This window comes from Anguilla anguilla, chromosome 3 (genome assembly GCF_013347855.1).
Source record: "Anguilla anguilla isolate fAngAng1 chromosome 3, fAngAng1.pri, whole genome shotgun sequence".
NCBI lineage: Eukaryota > Metazoa > Chordata > Actinopteri > Anguilliformes > Anguillidae > Anguilla > Anguilla anguilla.
The window spans coordinates 8,390,495-8,412,273 of NC_049203.1; the positions used below are offsets into that span (position 1 = coordinate 8,390,495).

Consider the following 21,779-nt stretch of genomic DNA (forward strand, 5'->3'; position numbering starts at 1 on the left):
GAAGCGAGCAGATGAGTCTCTGGTTTTTTTTTTTTGGGGGGGGGGGGATTTGTGAGTTTGATGCATGCCCGTCGGGTTGCCAGATGCTCCCCGTAACCCTCCCCGGTTCCTGGGAGGGCGGTGGATTTATTTAGCCTTTGCCGTTGTTTGTTCTGCGTTTATCTGCAGTGGCCCGCCGCACTCCAGTCGCGGGGCGGGGGCAGCGGGGTGGAGAGAGCGCCCTGCCCCGCGGCCAGCTGCCAGCGCGGCGGGAGTCGTAAGCTGGAACTCCGCCGGAGCGGGGGGGCACTGTGGGTGGGGCCCGCCCGACCGCATCACCCGCCCAGCGAGGGGGTGAACCCCCGTTCAGCTTTCCTCCTCTTCCCCTCTCTCTGGTGGGATGAATTGGCTGGTATTATTTTACGCCATTGATTCTTTTAGTGTTTTATTTTTTCTCTCTCTCTCTCTCTCTCCTGAGTCATTCTGCAGCATGCACACAGCAGACTGGAATCGGCCAAAACATTATATATAAATATAACATTAACACACACACGCAGACGCACACACACACAGATACACACACACACGCGCACACACGCGCACACACACAGACACACTCACACTCACAGACACACACTCACACTCCCAACACACTCACATGCACACACACATTCACACACACCCACCACGCACACGCACACACGTAGGAGAACGTGCGACATGACAGCTGAATTGAGAAAGCGACTTTTATGCCGCGCCGGGCTTCGAATGAGGAATTTGATTGAGTTATTTTCTTCCGCAGTTTAAACGGAATGTGAATATTATGCTGTAACGCGGTATGAATGTGGAACATGAAGGAGGGCAGGAAAGGCTGCAGCACAGCTTGAATGGAGGGGTGGGGTGGGGGGGGGGGGGCAGTAATGACCTCATCAGCTAAACCAACTGGGTGCAGAGCAGTGCAACGGCGGGACATTTTGGGCAATTAACCCTGGGGAGGGGAGTTACCCTCGCGCCATGGCGGAGAGGAAAGGCCGCCGCCCCTGAGCAGGTTGCTGGCGCGCTTTCGAGGAGCGCAGCAGCGCGCTCGCACGCAGCACAGAACAGATCACAAAGTCAGCTCAGCTGGAGGAGCACAGGCCCCAGCTACGGTCGCGCGGAAGCCGTCCTTCGAAGGTTTGACGGAATCGGTAAACGGGTTTTTACCGCGAACCAATCCGGAGCTCGTCGCGGACGTAGCTTCCGCCCGCCAGCGCGGATACGGCTCTTTGGACGTCGCGGCTGTCAGGATTTCCGCGCGTTTTTTTCCCGCGGTACCGAGCCGGCGCCGGTTGGAACTTCGGCGGGGGGGGGAAAGCCGGATCGCTTCACGTCGCGAGCGTTCCTGCAAGAGGAAGTCGTTTTTTAAAATCTTCGCCTGTCGAGCTCCGACAGGGAGTCCCGGGTTGCCGGGGCGATCGTTTTAAAATCCTCGCGGAGCCAACTGCCGCCCGCCAGGAAACGACTACAGACACCGCACGGCAAACGAGGGAAAGAAAAAAAAAAGTCCTAAATCCGCACATTCGAACTACCAGGAAATAGCAAGAAAAGCACGTTTCTCTCTGTCGACATCCAAAGCTTTTATTTTTTATTTCTTTCCCCCGGTCTAATCGCAGACTTTTAATTTATCGCACCTTCCGTGCTCAGAAACGCTGGAGCCCGGGCCTCGCTCTCCCTCGCTCTCCCTCGCTCTCCCTCGCTCTCTCTCGCTCTCCCTCGCTCTCCCTCGCTCTCCCTCGCTCTCCCTCGCTCTCCCTCTCTCTCCCTCGCTCACCCTCGCTCTCCCTCGCTCACCCTCGCTCTCCCTCGCTCTCCTTCGCTCTCCCTCGCTCTCCTTCGCTCTCCCTCGCTCTCCCTCGCTCTCTCTCGCTCTCCCTCGCTCTCTCTCGCTCTCCCTCGCTCTCCCTCGCTCTCGCTCGCTCTCCCTCGCTCTCCCTCGCTCTCCCTTGCTCTCCCTCGCTCTCCCTCGCTCTGTTATAATTGCACTGTTCCGCTGAAGAACACTGGCGGACGCGGCTGTTTTTCGGGAGAGAGAAAGGGGGAAACGGCGGGAATGGTAAACAGGATTAAAGATGCGTTGCACGCGCCCTCCTTCCCCCTTCGTCCCCTCGTCCCCCCCCCCCCCCCCCCGCAGGTGGACCGCAGCTCGGAGAGGAGCGGCAGGTGACATCGCACGCTCGGGCGGACAGATGCGCGCTCGCCCCTGCGATCGCCCCCTCCCCCCAAACGACGGCGTGCGCGGTAGTCGTGGGAACGGGCGACGCACGAATACGAATAGGCATCAAAAAGCGGTGGTGGAAAAAAAGAAAACAAATCGGAGATAAATATCGATTTCCCTTAACTAAGCTGTTACCTGTCCCGCTGAAGGTAAGCAAAATGACAACGAGGGGGGGAAAAGTAATTGCGTTGTTGTAAATTTAATACCAAAATATGTTTAATAAAAGAGAAAAGGAACGGTTGTGTCGACAGGCTTACTGCTAGCACGAGGCCCACCGCACGTGGGCTGTGGGTGTACTGTGCGGTCGGTCTGTGTTTGGGTTGGCTCTCCTATTGACCAGGCCTGTGCAGCGCAGGGGGAAGGCATGATGTATGATCTCGCGCAGGGAGAAGGGGGTCAGGCCAGGGGTTGCGGTTGTTAGCTCTCTTTAAACCCCCTCGTCCCTGCAGACGGGGCGCAGCGATCCGGGCCGTTTGGCCGGGGGGGGGTGGGGGGGTCTGCTCAATTTCAGAAGGGTCTCGACACCGGGCTCATCCCACCTCCTGGGGCTTTAATGGGATTTAGGGTTGGGGAGGAGACCGGGATTGAACAGAAGCCAGGAGCTAATCTAGCCTGACCCAGAGTAAGCCACTGTTTGCTGGGTCTTAACATGAAGATTCCCCTTTCTGTTTAAGATGGGGTTTCCCCATGGTACTTTATCAGGGACGCGACCTTATAGCTCTCTCGCTGTGTGTGTGTGTGTGCATTCGTGTGTGTGTGTGTGTGTGTGCAACATGATTCAGAACGCCAGACATAATGTCATCTGTGTCTCTGCAGCGCGAACGCTGAAAGCATCGATCAGCATTGATTAAGAGGAGTCTTGCTATCTAGTCCAAGCGATGTGGAAATAAGGATGTCTTCATAACCCTGATCGGTGACTCAGAGTCACGTGATGCTGTGGGGATGTGGGTTTCGGCTAATGCACGTTTTCAATGGAAACCGCTCCGTAAGCAGACCTCGCCGTGGTCAGCGTGGTTGCCATGACCACGGAGGATGTCCGTCCCCTGCACGCTCCGCTTCACGGCATTATGGGGAAAAACACAAATGTGTCAGTGCTTTCTGGACAGCAGACACGTTTCCCAGCACTCACACGCGTCTCTGAAGGCAGCTGTGAAACTCATGCAGAACACATCGGCTCCAGCCTGCCCCTCAGGCTCTGCAATCAGACCACTTACGCCTTCTAATGCTTAGAATGCTAACTTTCTGCCAGCCGTAGAGATGCACGCTCAAACACAATAGACAGACAGACAGGTACACACACCTGCACAAGACACACGCGCACACACACACACACACACACACACGCAGCCCCTCACATGTCCTCACACACTCCCACAGGTACACAAACACAAACACACACACACACACACACACACACAAATAAACAGGTAGATAGACATACGCACACAAGATCACACACTACGACGCATGCACACACACACACTCACACACAAACACAGTCGCACGCACACACACCCACACACACACACACACACAGATGTGCACGCACACACACACAGTCGCACGCACGCATGCACAATCGCAGCGCACTTGTACAGGCTGAAGTCATTCCTTTCGACAAGAACAGCCCCCCGCGACCCGTTCGAGGCGGGCATCCTCTTTGACAGGGGCACCGGTTCGCCAGCTAAACTCGGGACCCCTCGGGGGGGGGGGGGGGACGGGCGCACGGAGGAGCCGGGAGCGCGTGGGCGACGGGCGGGCGGGCGGGCGGGCACGTCTGCCACCCCGCATGGCGGAACCCGCCCGTCAAAGCGAGGCGGCGCGGCGCGGCGCTACGTAGCGGAGACGGCGGCCCGCGTTTCATCTCCCGGCCCCGGCCTCGCGGGGGAAGGGCCCTTTCATCCGCCGCGTGTTTTAATCAGACGCCGCGCACGCTAGCATTTGATATTAAAATGTTGCGTCCGTGTCGGGGGCCCCGGCTACCCGGGCTCCACCGCGGCGGCGGCGGCGGCGGCGCTGGGGACGGGACGGGCGGAGAGCGTTCCGCACGCGGGCGGGGGGGGCGCGTGTGTGCGGGAGTCTCGCGGCGCTTTAAATCTATAATGTATGGATTTTTTTCCTTCTTCTTCTTCTTCTTCTTTGCCCCTCAAAGCCTCCGATAGACGTTGAAACAAAACTTATTTTCCAAAAAAAAAAAAAACAGAAAGAAAAACCGTTAAATGAAACTGTTTGAATCGTGGAAACGGAGGGCTGAATCAGCAGGCCGGTCGCATTGGGAGGGGTGGGGGTGGGGGGGGGGGGGGGGGTCATGGTGGGCAGTAGGGACACCATGCAGTTTTGCCTGGTTACAGACTGTTTGTCGTTTGTTTAAGTACAAAGGGCAGTTATTAGTCAGTTATTGTCCGCGCAGAATGGAGGCTATGGAGTCGGGGGGTAAGTGAGGGGGGGGGGGGGGATTTGGCATACCCAGGGGTAGACCAGCAGGTACACAGTTAAAGAGCAGCATCTGAGCAGCTTACACGGACGCCACCCCAGAGGCTAATCCTGTAGGACTGAGACGCAGAAGGAGATTGTTAGCGGGGGATAGAGCTAATTAAAATGCGATTTGCACTACAAGGAGCTTACGCGGAGAAAGCCTGCGTTTTGAGAGCGACTGAAAAATATATTTAAAAAAAAAGAAAGCTTTTCTTTTCTCGTATCCTAGCCCCCTGGAACCCCCCCCCCCCCACACACACACCCCCTATCGCACCCCAGCACCCACCAGAGGGTGTTTTCTGTCAGAGAGCTGCAAGATGTGGGACGCGCGGCAGAAGACTGCGGTCAAAGAGCCGTCAGTCATCGCTCTCGCTGCGTAAGACCATATCCTGCGCCAGACGCGTTCGTCTGTATCACATCTTAAGTGCTCACTTAGCTGTGAAAGCTCATATGCTGCAGCAGCACCGCTGGTGTGTAAGAGTGCATGTGAGGTTCCGCTGTAGCGCGCGCTGCTTCCGTCTGTGCGAGGTTCACTGAGCCGCGTTCTTATGACTGCACTGGTGCAGTATGTATATCGGAGAGCCCCAAATTAGGCGGATCGGTCACGTACCGCCAGCGTGATTTAAACTAGTCATATCGTTTTGTAAGGGAGAGCAAAGGTTATTGATTGTTTTGTACAATTAATTAATTGGCAACGCATGAGAGCCCAATCCATTATGGGGTCCAAAAACCCATATCTTCCTTTTTACGAGCGAAAAGTTCAGAATTCAGTCTGCAAGTTTTATCCAGTATGCTTCTTGAATTTGAACCAGTTGCGGGAGCTTGCTCTGCCATTGTGTACTTCACCATAGAATGGCTTTTGTTTCCCATTTGTGACCAATTGGATGATTTGCGAGATGTTGGTATGCAAACCATAAGTACCCCCCTCCCACATCGCTAAGTGCTCTGCGTAGGTTACTCTCGTACCCGAGGATGTCACAACTCAATACTTTTGGGACAGAATCGAATCTGTGAAATATGCAGCGACACAATGAGGCTTTCAGTCTCAGACCTCTCCATCATTCACGCACGGTCTGCTCTTCGACCCCGTCCACCTTCCATTCCTCACACCTACTTAACCTCTGACCCGTGACCTCTGATTTCTGAACTCTGACCTCCAACCTGCACGTCTCATCACCAGAGGAGCAGACGGGCCTGGTCCATGAACTTCTGTGGGTGACAGGTTAAAGTGCAGACACAAGCGCAGTGAATCACTGGATGGGCCTGTATCCTTGAGAATGCTAAGAGAGAGAGGGAGGGGAGAGAGAGAGTGAGAGAGAGAGAGAGAGAGGGAGAGAGGGAGAGAGAGAGAGAGAGGGATAGAGAGAGAGAGAGACAGGGAGGGAGAGAGAAAGAGTGAGAGAGAGGGAGAGAGAGAGAGAGAGGGTGAGAGAGAGTAGGAAACCCGTTGTTCTGTTCGTGGGCGAGGCCATGTGCAGTCCCCCCCCCCTCCCCCTCCCCCCGGTACTCTGTCTTTCTCTCTTTACGATGCTGGGATTAAGCTGCCACGTGTATTAAGTGTGGAGATGATGCTTGCGGCTTCTCTCAGATCGCAGCTGAGACCTCAGCGGTGGGAGGAATGTGACGGTGCGGTCGGTGCCGACCCGTGCGCCGAGCACTTCACCGGCCCCGCTGCCGAAAAGGTCAGGGTTCCTGCAGCGGAACCATTTCCACAGGACGGCTCCAACGCGTGGCTCATACGCGCATCAGCGGAGACTGCGTTTTTGCGGCTGGGGTGGAGGGGGGAGAGTCGGGGGGGAAGTGATTTTGAAGACAGCTACAGACCGGTTCCCCTTATTCAGTTCCTGCCCAATTTACCACTTCCTGTTAGCGTCGGATTCGTGAAATTCCTGTTTACGCGTCATGTGGGCTGCAGATGTGCGGCCTGGTTTAAATTTTTACGTTTTTGTCCGGTCCGCTTCGTGCTGAGCGAGGTCGAGGCGCGCCGGACAGCGAGGAGGCGGGGAAATGAAGACATCGGGGCGGGGCTGCGGCCTCAGCTCGGCTTTCATATCGTGTGCTGACAGCTGCTCTGCTGAACTCCGATACCTTGCGTTCTGAGCCTGAAGGACGGTTGGTGATAACTGCATCAGGCTGGTTCAAACGGGCTGCTTTTCTGCTTCATACTTGCTTTTTTGTATTTATTATTTTTATTTTTATCTCTTTTTTTGGTTTTTGATTATCTTTAACAGCTGTAAGTGGCATATTTCAGATAAAAATCCTACCCTGGCTATGCATGTATAAAGCAGGTATTTTATAGCAGTCCAATTCTCCCTTATACTTATTTCTCTTCCAAAATAATAACAATAGCAGTATGATAAAATAAAATAACAACAGACACTCCGCCTAGACAACTCTTCCCTCACTACCTGTCATTATATCTCTCTCTCTTTCATTCTCCGTGACTTTAAGGGGTTTTCAAGGTGTTTTTTGTTTATCTCTTACATATGGTTTTTGTAAAATTGATGCATTTTTCAGGTTTCAGATCAATGACAAGAAAAATGTTGTCCTGTCTTGAGTTATTCATGTAACTGGGAATTTAAAAGTCAGAAATCGCTCTCTCTTGCTCTCCTGTTCTCCTTACACCACACCCCTCCCTCCCTCTCCCTCCCTCTCTCTCTCTCTTTCATTCTGTGCTCTGTGCTGAAGATGCCCCCTCTCCTCCATCGCTCAAAGCTCTCTTGTTCAGTGAAAAGGTTGAGACAGCATTCTGAAGTGAAATTTGATTCTGATGCTGCTCCGTCTGAAGCTATTGATTTCCATGGTTTTGGGGGTGCGTTGGGGCGTGGGGGGTGGGGGTGGGGAGGGGAGGGGGGGGCGGATGAGAGCGGCGCTCGTCTTCCTCCTGGGCTCTCTTCGCCCCGGGCTGCGGAGCGCTCGCCTGCCTCTCCTCTCTCGCTAATCGGCGTTGTTTCTCCCTCGCCGCCGCCACGCGGCTCGCGCCGCCCGCGGTGGAGAAAATGCAGACGCAGACCCAAAACGCTCTCGGAGAGAGAGAGAGGCGGGCTTTAACCTCCGCGGTCCGGGAGAAAGGCGGCGGGAGAAGGTCCCGGCGAACGAGCGTCTCTAAATTCTCTTTGATGGCGCGGCGTGAACAACCTGCACGTCACGCCCGTCCGTTCAGAGAGAGGCCTCATAAATAAAACGTGCTAATCGTTACTCTCTGAATATTTTCACATGATTTTTTTATCTTTTTAGCTGAAAGACTGTTATGTTATCTCTGAAATATGGTCAGCATTGGGCCACCTGAGGAGATAACAACATGTTATTTATATATATATATATATATATATATATATATATATATATATATATATACCCTTTTCTTTTACCATTGATAAGAGACTCACCCTAGAAGAACTCACGAAAAACCCGCATAGGTTAATGTTTAAAAATGAACTGTTCTCTTTTTTTTAAACGCGAATGAGTTTAATCCGATGAGGAATGTGGAAGGTTATTAACTCAATGAAAGCCTTGGAAGGATAAGTCTCCTGTGTCCTGTGATGTCACGAAGAGGTCACTCAAAAAAAAAAAAAAAGAACAGAAAACTTTTTTTTTTGCAAGCCACTTCAAGGACCCTCCACAGATGTCCGGCCATAAAGGGGCCCTCTGTCATCGTAGACTTCTGAGAGCACTGCAGAAGAGAAATACGTTTAGTGCCACGCACACTGCGTTCACGGTTCCTGCTGTCTTCTCTCAATGCAGCCGATCTCGCTGTAATCATCATTAGTGCTACTGTAGTGGGAAAACGCGCGGAATCCAAGCACGTAGCTAGCGCACAGTGCATCAGGATGTCAAATCAACTCACGGATCAGAGGATCAGTGGGATTACAGTGGGAGTGCTTGTGCCCGCGTGTCTTTTCGTTGGCGAGGGAGACGTAATCCAATCGACGACAATAAAAGAAAAGAAAACAGAAACCACGAGAAATTAGATGTTCTTTTATTTGCGTCTCCACGGCCTAGCGAGTGGCGGGTTCGGTTGGTGTGGTAACGCACTCTGAACGTCTGTGAGCGTTGCTGATGGAGACGGAGCTGGGTGGCCGCGTGTTGTTTTGACGCCTCGACGGTCCGAAAACGTTGGCGGTCGGCGCCCGTACCCTTTCTCACGCCCGCGCCGCAGACGGGTCCGTCCGCGGGGCGCCTGTGGGCCCCGCGCTGCTACAGGAGCCGACGCCCAAAACCCTTCTCATGGGGTTTAGCGCTTAGCGGCCTCTGCAGCTGGAAGAGGGGCTTAGCTCCCTCTTGCTAAAGCTCCTGGGGACCTGGGGGGGGGGGGAGACGATGGGGCCGGCCAACAGAGAGGGAGTGGCTTACAGTTCGAGCCGTGGTGGGGGAGGGGGGGTGGATGAGAGGGGGGATCCTGGGAGTCTGAGGAGAAGCACTGAGCCAGAGTCTGAGGAGAAGCACTGAGCCGGCGTCTGAGTGGATGGCGGAATCCGCCGTTATATTAATCAGATTCCCGTCGAGCCCTTTTTCTCGCTCGCTCCGTCCCCGCGGGCTCGCGGCACCGTGCGGCGTTCGCTCCGCGCGGGATTTGAACCCGCAAACACCGCCGGCACAGCGCGACACCGTTACATCCCTCCGACTCCCGCGAAGCGCTCGCTATTACTGTCTGCCGAGTGTAAAATCACAGCCCCCCCAGAAACGGCGTGCTGAGCCAATCCCATGCAGAACATTCCAGCATATTCACGCCATGTTTTTATCGGTCCCCGTAATATCGAAGCCGCGCGTGGACGCTGTCATCTTTGCAGCTTCAATATGTTTTCTTTCATTGTTCTTGTTTTATTGTAACAGATACTGAAAGGCGGAATTTTGTTTTTCCGAGCCAAGCTGAAATATATGCGTCTGCATTCTCCGCCTGTAAACAATCCGGTATCTGTCAGATACAGGGTACAGAGGCAAATAAAATAATGCAAATGTGTTCAGGAGTAAATATGCTTTGGCATTTTTTCTAGTGGTGAGAAAGCGGAAATCGCACACGGGCCATTTACATGGGGGGGGGGGGGGGGGGGGGGGGGGCGATTTGGGAGTGTATCAGGGTCAGTGTGTCCTAGTCACATAAACACAAGTTTTATACTGTATATTTTAAGGTGGTTTGGTGAAGATGGAGGGGACATGAGAACAGAAAGATGGGTGTCCGTGTATTAGCAGTGTGATAGGGGGACACCGGTCACCCCAGGCTTCTCATGTCGTCATGACGATTGGCCCCGGAGCTTGCCCCACCACCCCCACTCCCCCGCCCCCCCGCCCCCCGCTTCGGAAACGGATGAAGTCAAATCCGTGGAACACAGTCTGCTCCGCGGGGCGTCCTGTCAGGGGCCCCCGCGTGCCCCCCCCCCCCCCCCCCCCCACACCTCCCACCCCTGCACGCTCAGCTGCGAGCAGATGTGCGCGTATTTATAGACGACATGCTAATTGGCTTCACCCAATTAAGCACACAAGTGAGTGTGGGTGAGCTGTGACACGGCCGGCTCGGAGAGCGGGCGGGGCTGGCGGTAACAGCGTGTGCGGCTCTGTCCCCTTACTGCCCCCCCTTCCCCAACACCCCTCATCCCCCAAACGCTGAGATACACGCTCATTTATCTGTTTGCTACCTCTTATGCAGAGCACTTTCACAATTACTCCATCCCTCTCTCTCTCTATCTCTCTCTCCCCCTCTCCCTCTCTCTGTTTCTCTCTCTTTGTTTCACCCCTCACTCTTCACCTTTGTCTCTATAAGCTGTGCTTTATTTTCACTGCCTCGTCTGCCTCGATGTCACTTTATTTCTCTCCCCGGGCCACTCCTTGTGTCCTAGACCGAAGCTCCTCCCTCTTTTCCGAACAGGAGTGCGATTGGGTGGCCCTCGTCGGGAAGAGAGAGGGTGGGAGGGGCCAAGAGCGAGCGCAAGAGACGCTCACTGGCTGTTACAATCCACCGAAATGACATTGCAGGAACAAACAAAAATTCTGTAAAGTTCCCCTCGCCCCCCCTCCCTCGCGTCCCCTCCCCCCCCCCCCACCGTTCCTCAGACCAGTTGGCAGAGCGCTGGGCGATTCGCAGCAGCTGCCGATCTCACGCCGCGCGTGGCGTCTGGGTACCTGCAGCTGCGCCCGCTGTGCCAGGCCCGCGCCAGTCCCGTGCCACGCTGCGCCCCTCATTATCCCGCCCGTCCGCCAGAACTCCGCCCTCCGCCCGCTGACCGCCCGAAAAAAACACGAAAAGCTTTCCAAGGCTTCTGGGGTCCACCGCCACATCCCGCCACTGTCCCGTCCCCATTCAGCCCCTCGAATTACAGCCCCCCCCCCCCCCCAAAACAACTCGTGCTTCTGCCACTTTCACCGCAAGGTCTACACGGATTTCACATAATTGCAGATGAACAACTCAAACAAACCGAACCTCAGGACCTCAGGCTGCGATTTTAGGAATTTTCAAGGCCGACGGGCCCCTTAGATTCTGCGAGATTAGACTTTAAAATCCAAAGCGGGGGGAATGAAAAACAAGAGTGTTACACACCCACGGGCACGCGCGTATTCTGCAAAAAAAACCCAAAAAACATTCCCCCGGCAAATCTTTGAAGACCTGATCTCGCGGGCGGTGTGCAGACCTCACTTCATTGGGCGGGAAAGGTATGTTTGTGAGTTTCCTGCGGGAGGGCCAGGGTGGGGGCGATGTGTGGTCTGGGCGGAGGGTGGAGTGTTTGGTGCTGTGGAAGGGGTGCGGGGAGGGTTGCCAAGCATCACTGCAGCGTTACATTCCGGAGGGGAGGGTGCAGTCTCGTCACGGGTCGCGTAGCTGCAGTGGGATGGAACCGCTCTCACCGGGGACGGGATTGGTGATTAGTGCGTCTCACCCAGTCTTCACGCCGTACACCCGAAACTTCAAACGGGGCAGTGTCGGAGAACGAGGATGCGGCTGACACATAATCATTCTCTTCATTTCACTCAAATGTGATTTCTGAACCAAGTAATTGAACTGTTCTAGCTGGCTTATTTAGTGTAAGCAGTGTTCACTTTGAGGGTGAAATGAGTACACATAAAAGGATACAATAACAAATACAATTGCTTTTGTTGACTTTTCCGTGCCTGAAGAACATCAATGAACATTAATAAGGGCAATATGATTTTGAATATTTTAAACTAAAACTAAAAAATGGATTCATTGTTATTTATAGCAGACTATTGATGACATTTCTATCTGGGTTCTCAAGCTGAGCTTTTGTGTATGTGTGTGCTCACTCACTCACTCACTCACTCACTCACTCATTCACTCACTGACCTTCCCTCCCTCCCTCCCTCACTCACTTACGCACGTGACAAACACACACACACACGTTCACACACTCCATCCGAAGCGAGGTTGGATGGCGAGTGACCGGCGAATTCTCTCCGAACAGAGGGGTCAGGTCCATTGCGGCCACAGCGAGAGTGACGGTTGGATGTAGCAGGGTGGAGCGGGGGGAGGTAGCGGTCAGACGGGACGGGGTTTCGCGGCGGTGTTCTGCCAACTTCCCGGCAATGTCAGCAAGCTCCCTCCGAAGCGCAGAGCAAGAAAGCCTCTCGTTAAGAGGATTAATTGAGAGTGGTTGGCATGGGGACTTGGACCGCGGGCTGGCAACCTCGCTCGCGTGGTTGAATAGATCTTTGCGTTCTTTATTCCGAGACGCAGGAAGCGAGCAGAAGGGGTTCGCGGCGGCCGCCCGAAAGGCGATTTGGAGAGCGCGCGCTCCGCGAGATCATCTCCTTCGCCCGCTCAGCCCTCGCCAGGCTCCGGTCATCGCCGTTCATCTGAGGCCCTCAATTGATTTCTTCATTTTTATTCAAACTTTATTGTATTGGTCAAGTTGGAAGTTAGTTCTCATTTCCAATATCAGTCTGTTCAAGAGGCCCAAAGAGCTATATGGTAAAGGAAAATAGAGACGTAAACAATCCAAGAATTAAGTAGGTTTTTTGGAATGTCAGTGTTCTAGAACCGTTGTTTACATCATATCACCAGCAGTGATTGTGACATCAGCATTAGAATGTTCAGTTAAGAACGTTCTAATCTGCGATATTAAAGGGTTCAGAATCTGCTGTGCGCGGCAGCTATGTGTCCTGCAGACTCCCCCCGAACCCGAGCCTGCGTTTTTTACCTGCCCTGCGATGCCCTGCGCTCCTCCCCTTCGTCTGCAGTCCGAAACGCGACGCGGACGCCGTCTGTGTCACGGTTCCGCTCGCCCTCGCCGCTGACGCCCAGTCCGTCTGCACGGACGGTTTCAGGCTCGCTTTGTTGTCTCCTCTTACGGGTCACCAGAGACCCCTTCCCGTTACACCTGAGGTCTGTATCGCATTTTCGCTGGGTTTCCCCGGCTGAAAATCCCCTTAGAAAACATCGTTGCCTTCTGCCCTTAAAAGAGTCAGACAGTTTCTAACTGAAAACTCTATATATCCACCGCCAGAGCAGATGGTATTCCGCCCAGGTGCCTTGTGGGTCATTGAAGGAAAGATTCCGTGAGGAGATTTGAGAGGCACTGTGGGTATTTTAGAGGTTTTTTACTTGTACTGTGCTGCGAAGAGATTGCCTTTTGCTGGTTTGTCTGTGGATATACCGGTTGTATAAGTCTTCACGTTGCATGAGCACAGTTATATCTGCTGATTTAATGTTGTACTCATAATACTGAGCATGCATGTACCTTTACCCGAACCTGTCTCTATGAATGTATGTATACAAGTATGTATGTATGTATGTATGTATGTATGTGTCAGAATGTTTATCTGCTTTTGTGTGCATGCGTGTGTGTGTGTGTGTGTGTGTGGTGTACAGTATGTGTCCTCTCCATCAGATGGTAATGCAAGGGCTTAACTAGGAAGGACGAGTAAACATTTGGCACCTTTGAGCTGATCTTACCCTCACGTTCAGGGATGGGGCATGTCCTGCAGTGACTTCAATGGCAGAAGAACAATAATAATAAGCTGGACCAGGTACACCCCCCCCCCCCCCCTTCAGGGAGAGATAATAACAAAAACCCTTCATCCTGCCTGCCCTCCTCTCCACCGGCAACCAAACTGGCACACATCCCTCTGTGCGGACAATATGTTTCACGTGGAGTTAGAGAGAGCAAGTGAGAGAGGGAGAGGAGGAGGGAGAGAGAGAGAGAGAGAGAGAAATAGAGAGAGAGAGACTCTTCACTTGTGGCCTTCATTATCGTCAAACCCATTGTTTTCAGGCCAACCAGTGGCCTCTCCTTCAACAGACTCCAAGAGAAATTGTGATTCAGTGAATTAAAGTAAATTATTCTAATGAGACACATTGTTATTTAAATGTAAGAGGACATTAACACTTGAGACTAGCGTGGTGGAGAGACAGAAAGTTCACCTTCCACTTTGTTAAAAATTGCTAAATGTAATGTGTACATAAAAGTGGTACGTATCCTGCACTAAACTGAAAAGACTGATGGTCTTGCTGGGCTGGAGACCCACAGCAACAACCGCACAGTATGCAGGAGATCATCCAAGGACAGTGAACACAGGCAACTCACAGCATCGCTAGGATAGCCTGTTTTATACTGTTGTTTTAATGGCCGTCGTAATAATCATTACCGTTTCATTTCATACCCCTAGAGAGGGGGGCTGAGAGAGAGAGAGAAAGAGGGGGGGGGCAGAGAGAGACAGACTGAGAGAGGGAGAGAGAGAGAGAGAGAGAGAGCGAGCAAAAAAAAGCACTGCATAGCATGCTGTTAACTTGATTCTTAATTTCACAGCCTTTCTCAAACTGAAAAAATAAGCTTTCGCACTTCATATTTTTCACTTGAACTTACTTTATGCTTTACATTCAGGAGGAGAGCAAAAGGAAATAATGGAGAGTGTGAGCAGAGAGAGAGAGAGAGAGATGGTAAAGATAGAGTGAGAGTGAGAGAGACAGAGATGGAGGGTGTGAGAGGTGAAATAAAGCAACAGCAGGAGAATGTGGAAAAACTCCTTTGTGATAAAGGACTGGCTTCTTTTTCCATTACCTTCCGTACAGTGTTTTAATTTTCTAAATGGGACCACATACTCTGTCTTCTCAGAGAAGCACTAGCGGTAGCTACCTCCTCTCCGCTCACTGTGAGTCACCTCAGGACAATGGCGGGAAAACCTTGCCGTGTTTAGGCAGCTCAGAAGGCGTGTGTGCGCGGGGTAGGGGAGGTGTGGCGGTGACGGTCGGGGGTAGCCGAGCTTTGGGTTCACAGGGTTCGCTTGGGTTCATGGTTTCAGCCAGTAGCAAATTAAGTCTGGTTAGCAGTGGTCATGTTTCTGAGTATTGAGACTTTTCTTTTTTTCATTCCTTATGTTAATCACAGAGGCACCTGCAAAGGCATTGGGAGAAGAGGTCTTTTATAAGCGATGTCAAAATACACCAATTATCAGAACGGTCGGAAAGGCCGCTCTTATTATTGCAGCCTCATTGAGCAGTATTTTTAGCAGTAGCGCTAAGACATATGACCCCTGTGCCTTAATTTGATTGCAGCTCGCATTAATGCTCACCTTTTTTTGCACCAGTGATAATAAGGAACACAATAAGGAATAACTGCATATGAAACTCATGCATAACTCCCGGTTTTAGACCTTTGTTCCAGTTGACCAGTCAGTCTTAACTATGAGGTTCATATCTGCGCGGTTCCACTGTAGTGACAGACACAAGGTAAAGGAAGCTTTGAAGGATGCCATCTTAGAGCCAAAACCAGGAGGGACACAACAGCGAGTTAAAAAAAAAAAAATACCCAAGTCCATCACCTTTCATGTCATCACCATCACAAGCAAACGCATATGACACTTTTATTCTCCCCTTGAAAAACAGCATGTGAAAAATGGTGCATATGAAATTCTTATTATCCTGATATTGACAGACAGCCGGAATTATTTATTGAGGGGTGTGAATTCTTATTTATGTATTTTTTTTCCCTAGCTAAACAACAAAAAGAGATGGAAATTTATGAGATGTAATTCATCATCTCCGTCCGATCGCAAACATCCTAGGAACACAATGTCTGAACAATAAGCCAACGAGGTGTCATGTGAGATTAAAAAACCCTGCATATGCGAAAATGGAATTTCTCCAGTCGATATCCTCGGCAGATCCTCGAGCTCGGGGAAAGAAAAAGAGAGAAAGAAGGACGGGGTGTTTACGGCCCGGCTCTCCGTAAAAGAGAATCGCGCCGAAAAAAAAACCCACCGGGAGCGTCGGTTGGTCGGCTGCGCCCCAGATATGACGTAACGATACGGGATCGCCCCTGGAGACGACGGCGGACCCAGAACGTTTTCAGAACTGTTCCTTTTTTTTTTTTTTTTTTCCTTTTTTTTTTGAAAAAGGCGCGCGCATTATCGAACCGCGTTCGCGCGGTCCTCCATTGACGGCGGCTAATGCGTTTTTGATAAGGGATGCAGACCGCGAGCTCGTCCCTGCTGCCTTTAATATCCCTTTCAGAGCTCAGCCAACGAATGCGCCGGCAGCCATTCAGCCACGTCCTCGCCGATCCCTCTGCTCTCAGACACGAGATGGCCTTCCCCCCTGTCTTCACCCTCAAATAACTACTGCCTACATGGTCAACACCCTGCTTCTACAATTTACAAACTAAACTAGCTAGCGCGAACAGACAGTCTGTACCATCTAAGACCTAAGGCACCCTCAAATATCTACTGCCTACACGGTCAACACCTTCCTTCTACAATTTACAAACTAAACTAGCTAGCGCGAACAGACAGTCTGTGCCATCTAAGACCTAAGGCACCCTCAAATATCTACTGCCTACACGGTCAACACCCTCCTTCTACAATTTACAAACTAAACCAGCTAGCGCGAACAGACAGTCTGTGCCATCTAAGACCTAAGGCACCCTCAAATATCTACTGCCTATACGGTCAACACCATCCTTCTACAATTTACAAACTAAACTAGCTAGCGCGAACAGGCAGTCTGTACCATCTAAGACCTAAGGCACCCTCAAATATCTACTACCTATACGGTCAACACCATCCTTCTACAATTTACAAACTAAACTAGCTAGCGCGAACAGGCAGTCTGTACCATCTAAGACCTAAGGCACCCTCAAATATCTACTGCCTATACAATCAACACCATCCCTCTACAATTTACAAACTAAACTATCTAGACCAAACAGGCAGTCTGCACCTTCTAACTAAGACCTACGGCACCCTAAAATACCTACTGCCTACACGGTCAACACCATCCTTCTACGATTTACAAGCTAAACTAGCTAGAGCAAACAGGCAGTCTGCACCTTCTAACTAAGACCTACGGCACCCAAAAATACCTACTGCCTACACGGTCAGCATCATCCTTCTACAATTTACAAACTAAACTAGCTAGAGCAAACAGGCAGTCTGCACCTTCTAACTAAGACCTACAGCAGCCTCATATATCTTATGCTTGCACGCTCTACAGTTTAAACTATATAATAATTTGTCTGCTCCCGTCCGTAGATAATAGTCTAGAAAAAGTCTAGGAAAAGCTGTTGTTTGATTGGAGTGAGAATTATTGACGGTTTGATTCTGTTTGAAAGAACAAATTAGACAAAATGATGGAATGAAGCGATAAATATGATGGATGCTTGGATGTGGGTTTGCGGCTTTGCTATAATTTATAGATCCACTAAAGTGTCAGGTGTCACCCCCTTGGCCTCCCATCTGCTAATGAGAATTGCTGTATAATTTGAAATTTATAACTTCAAATGGCTTTTCGAGTTCAGTGTTCATCAGCCTAGAATCCAACAAAGCTCCGTATGAATAAATAATGCAAGATGGAATTTGAAATAAAACTAGAATTCTCAATTTCTGTTGAATGGTTTTTTTTGTGGATGATTTAATTCGAGTGATTACCCTTGATGAAACTCACAAGATGTCTGTGGCATGTCCTCCTGGAAGTCATAAAAGGACCCACACAAACACAGAGGCATCTCTAGCTCACGGCCTTACTTAAAAACCGACTGTGTCCTATGATTTTTTAATCGGTCATCTCATGATATCATTTACTCAATTTTAAGTTGTAGACCATTTCAAATGAGACATTATCCACCTCTAAATAATTGCGATTTATACTGGAGCTGCTGCTTTTTATTAACTGATTAAGAAGCATGAAGACTTCCTTTTGTCGTTTTGGTGAATGATTCTAATGTATTTCGTATTTTGCATACACCATACAGCTTTTGGCTAAACAGTTGTAAGGCCTGGGTTTTACCCGCTATAAAGAGTAATATTTTTAAGAATGTGTAAAAGGTTAGACATGGCCTGATTTAAAGAGCGTTTCCCACAAGCAGAGAGGGTTCGGAGTACTCCGCTGGTCTTCCTTCCACCGATCCGGTCCGGGCTTAATTTAGTTCTGCGGCGAGCAAGGCCACACAGCGCCATGACAACGTAGTTCCGGTGTCACCGCGGAGACCCGGGCCAGGGGATCCGCCCGGAGCGAACCTGGCAGGGGGCGGCGCGCAATTAGGGAGCCTTGCGGTAGGAACGGAAGCAGGCACCGCTGCCTGCAGATAACCTTTGCACACGTGCCCTGAAGAGGCCCTTGCTGAATACCTATACTGGTAGGGAGGCTCATTAACCCAGATGCTTGAATGGGGCGAGAAGGGGGTGGCGAGGGGGGGGGGGGGGGTGCAATGGAGTGGGGGAGTTATGCTCCCTAACAGATGTCGAGGATGTAGAGGGGGGCGGACCAGGATTGCAAAGGGCTCGTCTCACTGTGATTATATGAAGCAGATTGTCCGTGACCCCCCCCCCCCCCCCCCCCCCCACCTTCACCTCCCCTATGCTTTGTACCTCATTAGCACCCCCACCCCCCCCACCCGCCCCCTGCCACACACTCGTATGCCACTCCCATTACACAGCGGGATATCCTGCATCTGGATAAGACACAGGGACACCTAAAGCTGCAGTTACTTTTAGAAGCCCGTCCTTCTACCTTTTGTCCTTCCGGGACATCAAACTGAGGAGTTGACCTGGACCCCTCATTAAGAACAGAGGGTTACAGGAAAACCCAAGGGTACCGTCCGTAAAAAAAAAAAAAAAAAGGAAAGAAAGAAAGAAAGACAGCGCGATACGCTTCATCACCTTCACGAGTGATGCAATAACAGAAATTTGCACATAAAAGCACATTCAGATCTCCAGCGGCCCCTGACTGAGACTCTGACAGCGCTGCTTTGTTAGAGCGGAGGACTGGACGAGGTGTACCGCTCATCGCGCCGGCGTCTGTCGGGGACGTCTCGCGGTGAGACCAGCCCTCGCCCGCCCGCTTACGGGTCGCGTCCTGCCGCGTTCGCGTGGGTCACGTGACCTCCGGAACGCTTGGGCTTTGCTTTGCACGCCGGTGGCCCAGCGTTAGTGTCGCGTTACTGCAGTTTTGCAGCATTGTCGCTTGTTTTACTGCATTGCAGCATCACGGAGGAAAAGCATTACAGTTTACAGCAATACGCCACGACAACCTTGCTGAGTTGCCTGGATTCAGGGTTCTGTGTTGGGCTGGAGCATCGAATCAGTGTATTTATGCAAATGGAGGGTGATTTTGGCATTAATGAGAGGCTCATGTTTATATAATGATGATACTAATAATAATGACTTATTTTGCTCCTTTAAAAGATTGCATTTTAACCGAGGGCAGAAAGAGCACTTCAGCCACCGCCAATGTATCGGGTGATGTACGGCAGCCATTTTGTGCCAGAAAACTCATCAGACAACAGCTGAAGTGGAGAGCGGGGATTTATTTGGCCAATAAAACTAGAGCATGATTAGATGTCCAGATTCGGAGAGCTAGATTGTCAGTTTGGCCAGGACACCTGGGGATAAGTGGCATGGGATCTTTAATGACAACAGTGAGTCAGACCCTCGTTTAAAAACCTCCCATCAGAAGACTGCAGAGGCATCAGCTCAGCAACATGCCTGGAGAATCCCTGTCCTTGGTTTTTCATTCAATCACTGATTGCATACATTTTTTTTTCCTTCATATTTTTTTACTTTAAGGCATTTCTGTTCCGTTTTTGCACTTTTTTTTTTTTTTTTAAAGATTTTTTTAATTTTTCTTTTTTCTTATAGATATTTTTTGCATGGAGTGTCTTGCGATCCGTTGTGTGAGTGGTAAGCCGTGTCTATCCTCTCGTAGGTGCTGTTTCGGGCGCTGACCAAGAGAAGGGAGCCGGCCAAAAAAGACTGCCTTAAAAATGTGTTTTTTTTTTTTTTCTTCTTTTTTATATGCCCATAATTTTGATCAGAGCGCAATTGCTTCCTCTCTGCTGCGATTTGAAGGACCTTTCTTTCGCCACACTCTGCTTGTGGTCCGTTCGGCATTTCTGCTTCATGTTCGTCAAATATAAGCCAGCGCTACGCCATTTTGTTGTGGAATTTAAAACAAAAACAAACAAAAAAAAAAAAATCTTTTTACAAAAAAAAAATAATGCTTGTGAAGACAGTTTGAAAATGAACAAAAATGGCCGCGGCGGCGTCTTTCCCGAAGACGACACCAATGTTCGTGGCTCCATTTTTCTTTTATTTTCCCCGAAGCACATTTTTCTCGAGACGCTCCCCCCGCTGCGGACAGCGCTGCCTTTTTTCATGCGGATTTAATCGCGTTTCTGACGGATCCTTTTTCTGACTGGATTATCTGTCTTTTACCACTTTTTGGTGTGGTTTTTTTTCTTGGGCTTCTTGGTGACGGTTTGTCGTTTGCCGACCCCCCCCCCCCCGCCCCCCCCGGGGGAGGGGGGAGAGACGCGCGTTCGAAGGAAGATGGCCTTGCTGGAGTAGGACTTTGTTGCGGACCCTGTGTTGTGTTTTTGCTCTCTTTGAGTTGTTCTGTGGAAAGGACTGCACTGAGTGACAGGCTATGTAATCAGCAGTTGTTGGCAGGTAGGTTTCATCCCCTCTCTTGGCCGAGAGCCCATGTCTTCACAACCAGAGAGAAGAGTAGTATTGATCACTTAATAATGTTCTCTAACCTTAGAAAGAATTGTGCAATGGTTAGCCTCTTTCCCGTTTCTTACTCGTTTCTCCCTTGAATAAACCCACCGGTTCAGGACAGACCACACATTCGAACGAAATCGTCTTCTCCTTGTTCTTCAAAGCGTTTCTCAGTGAAGAGACCTGAAGTGAAAATTGTTTTCAGACAGAAGGCCATTGTGGCAAAGATTGTCGCTCAAGGAGCAAACAACGGTTAAGAACACAAATGAAAGATACTGGGCTGCAGTCAAAGACTAGGTTGCTGGAAAAGGTGTAGTGACAGAATAACTCTGGTTCTCTATTTCTTGGAAGAGGCAATTGCATTGGTTTAGTTGGTAAAGAAAATAGGCTGGATTTACAAATTGTTAGAATAGTTAAAAAAAATGGTAACTACCAATTAGACTTAGACTTTGCACATCATTGAAAAGAGAATTTGTATTTATGTACTTAATTTAGGGCATATTCTTAAGTAAATATATGGTATGTTTATGAAACAGGGGTGTTTGCTGGGATGGTTTTCATCATCCAGACTAATTGCAATCAGGTGTCCTTTCTCTTTGTTTGTCTGAGTAATACAACTCTATCTTTACACTGGGCTGCTGCTGGTGTGCTGTGAAATATGTATCCTTATACTAGTGAGAGATGTACATATGCCTATGTGGAAGTCCAAAGCAGGTACCTGTGAATGTAATTTGTACTCAGTCCTTTTTATGATAATAAAGAGAGGTGTAATACAACACATATTTTGGACATCTTCTTTTTACGATCTACCCCTCACCCCCATCGCCTTGAAAAACATTGCTCATGAGAATGTGGAGTAGCTGATGTTTCCGTAGTACTGTGTGTGTGCGTGTTTTTGTGTGCGTTTCATGTCACCTATGGGAGAGTGTTTCATGCAGTGTGAGTGTGTTACTAGTGAGAGGAGGCAGTGGTGGCAGACAGAGGTGTGGAATACGTATCCGTTTGTTTGAGGCTCTTGAAGCACAGCGGCAACTGGTGGAGGGGAGGCGGGGTGTGGTTGCCATGGTTCCGTGTAATGCTGCAACGGGCCAGGGTCCATCAGTGAATGCAGGGGGACGGTTAGGCTCTTTTT

General features: G+C 50.5%; 1 protein-coding gene across 2 annotated transcripts in view; it reads left to right on the plus strand.

Annotated features, from left to right (window-relative positions):
• Nucleotides 1-21,779, plus strand: part of pcdh1b (protocadherin 1b) — a 166,367-nt gene that overhangs the window by 119,837 nt on the left and 24,751 nt on the right. The window contains exon 5 of one of the 2 annotated variants that reach the window (XM_035409637.1): nt 19,854-21,423. The exons of the other annotated variant lie outside the window; for it this stretch is intronic. Coding sequence (XP_035265528.1) covers nt 19,854-19,909 — 56 coding nt within the window. The 3' untranslated portion in view covers nt 19,910-21,423. Of the gene's footprint in view, nt 1-19,853; nt 21,424-21,779 lie in introns of those variants that run through there. 2 annotated transcript variants of the gene reach the window in all.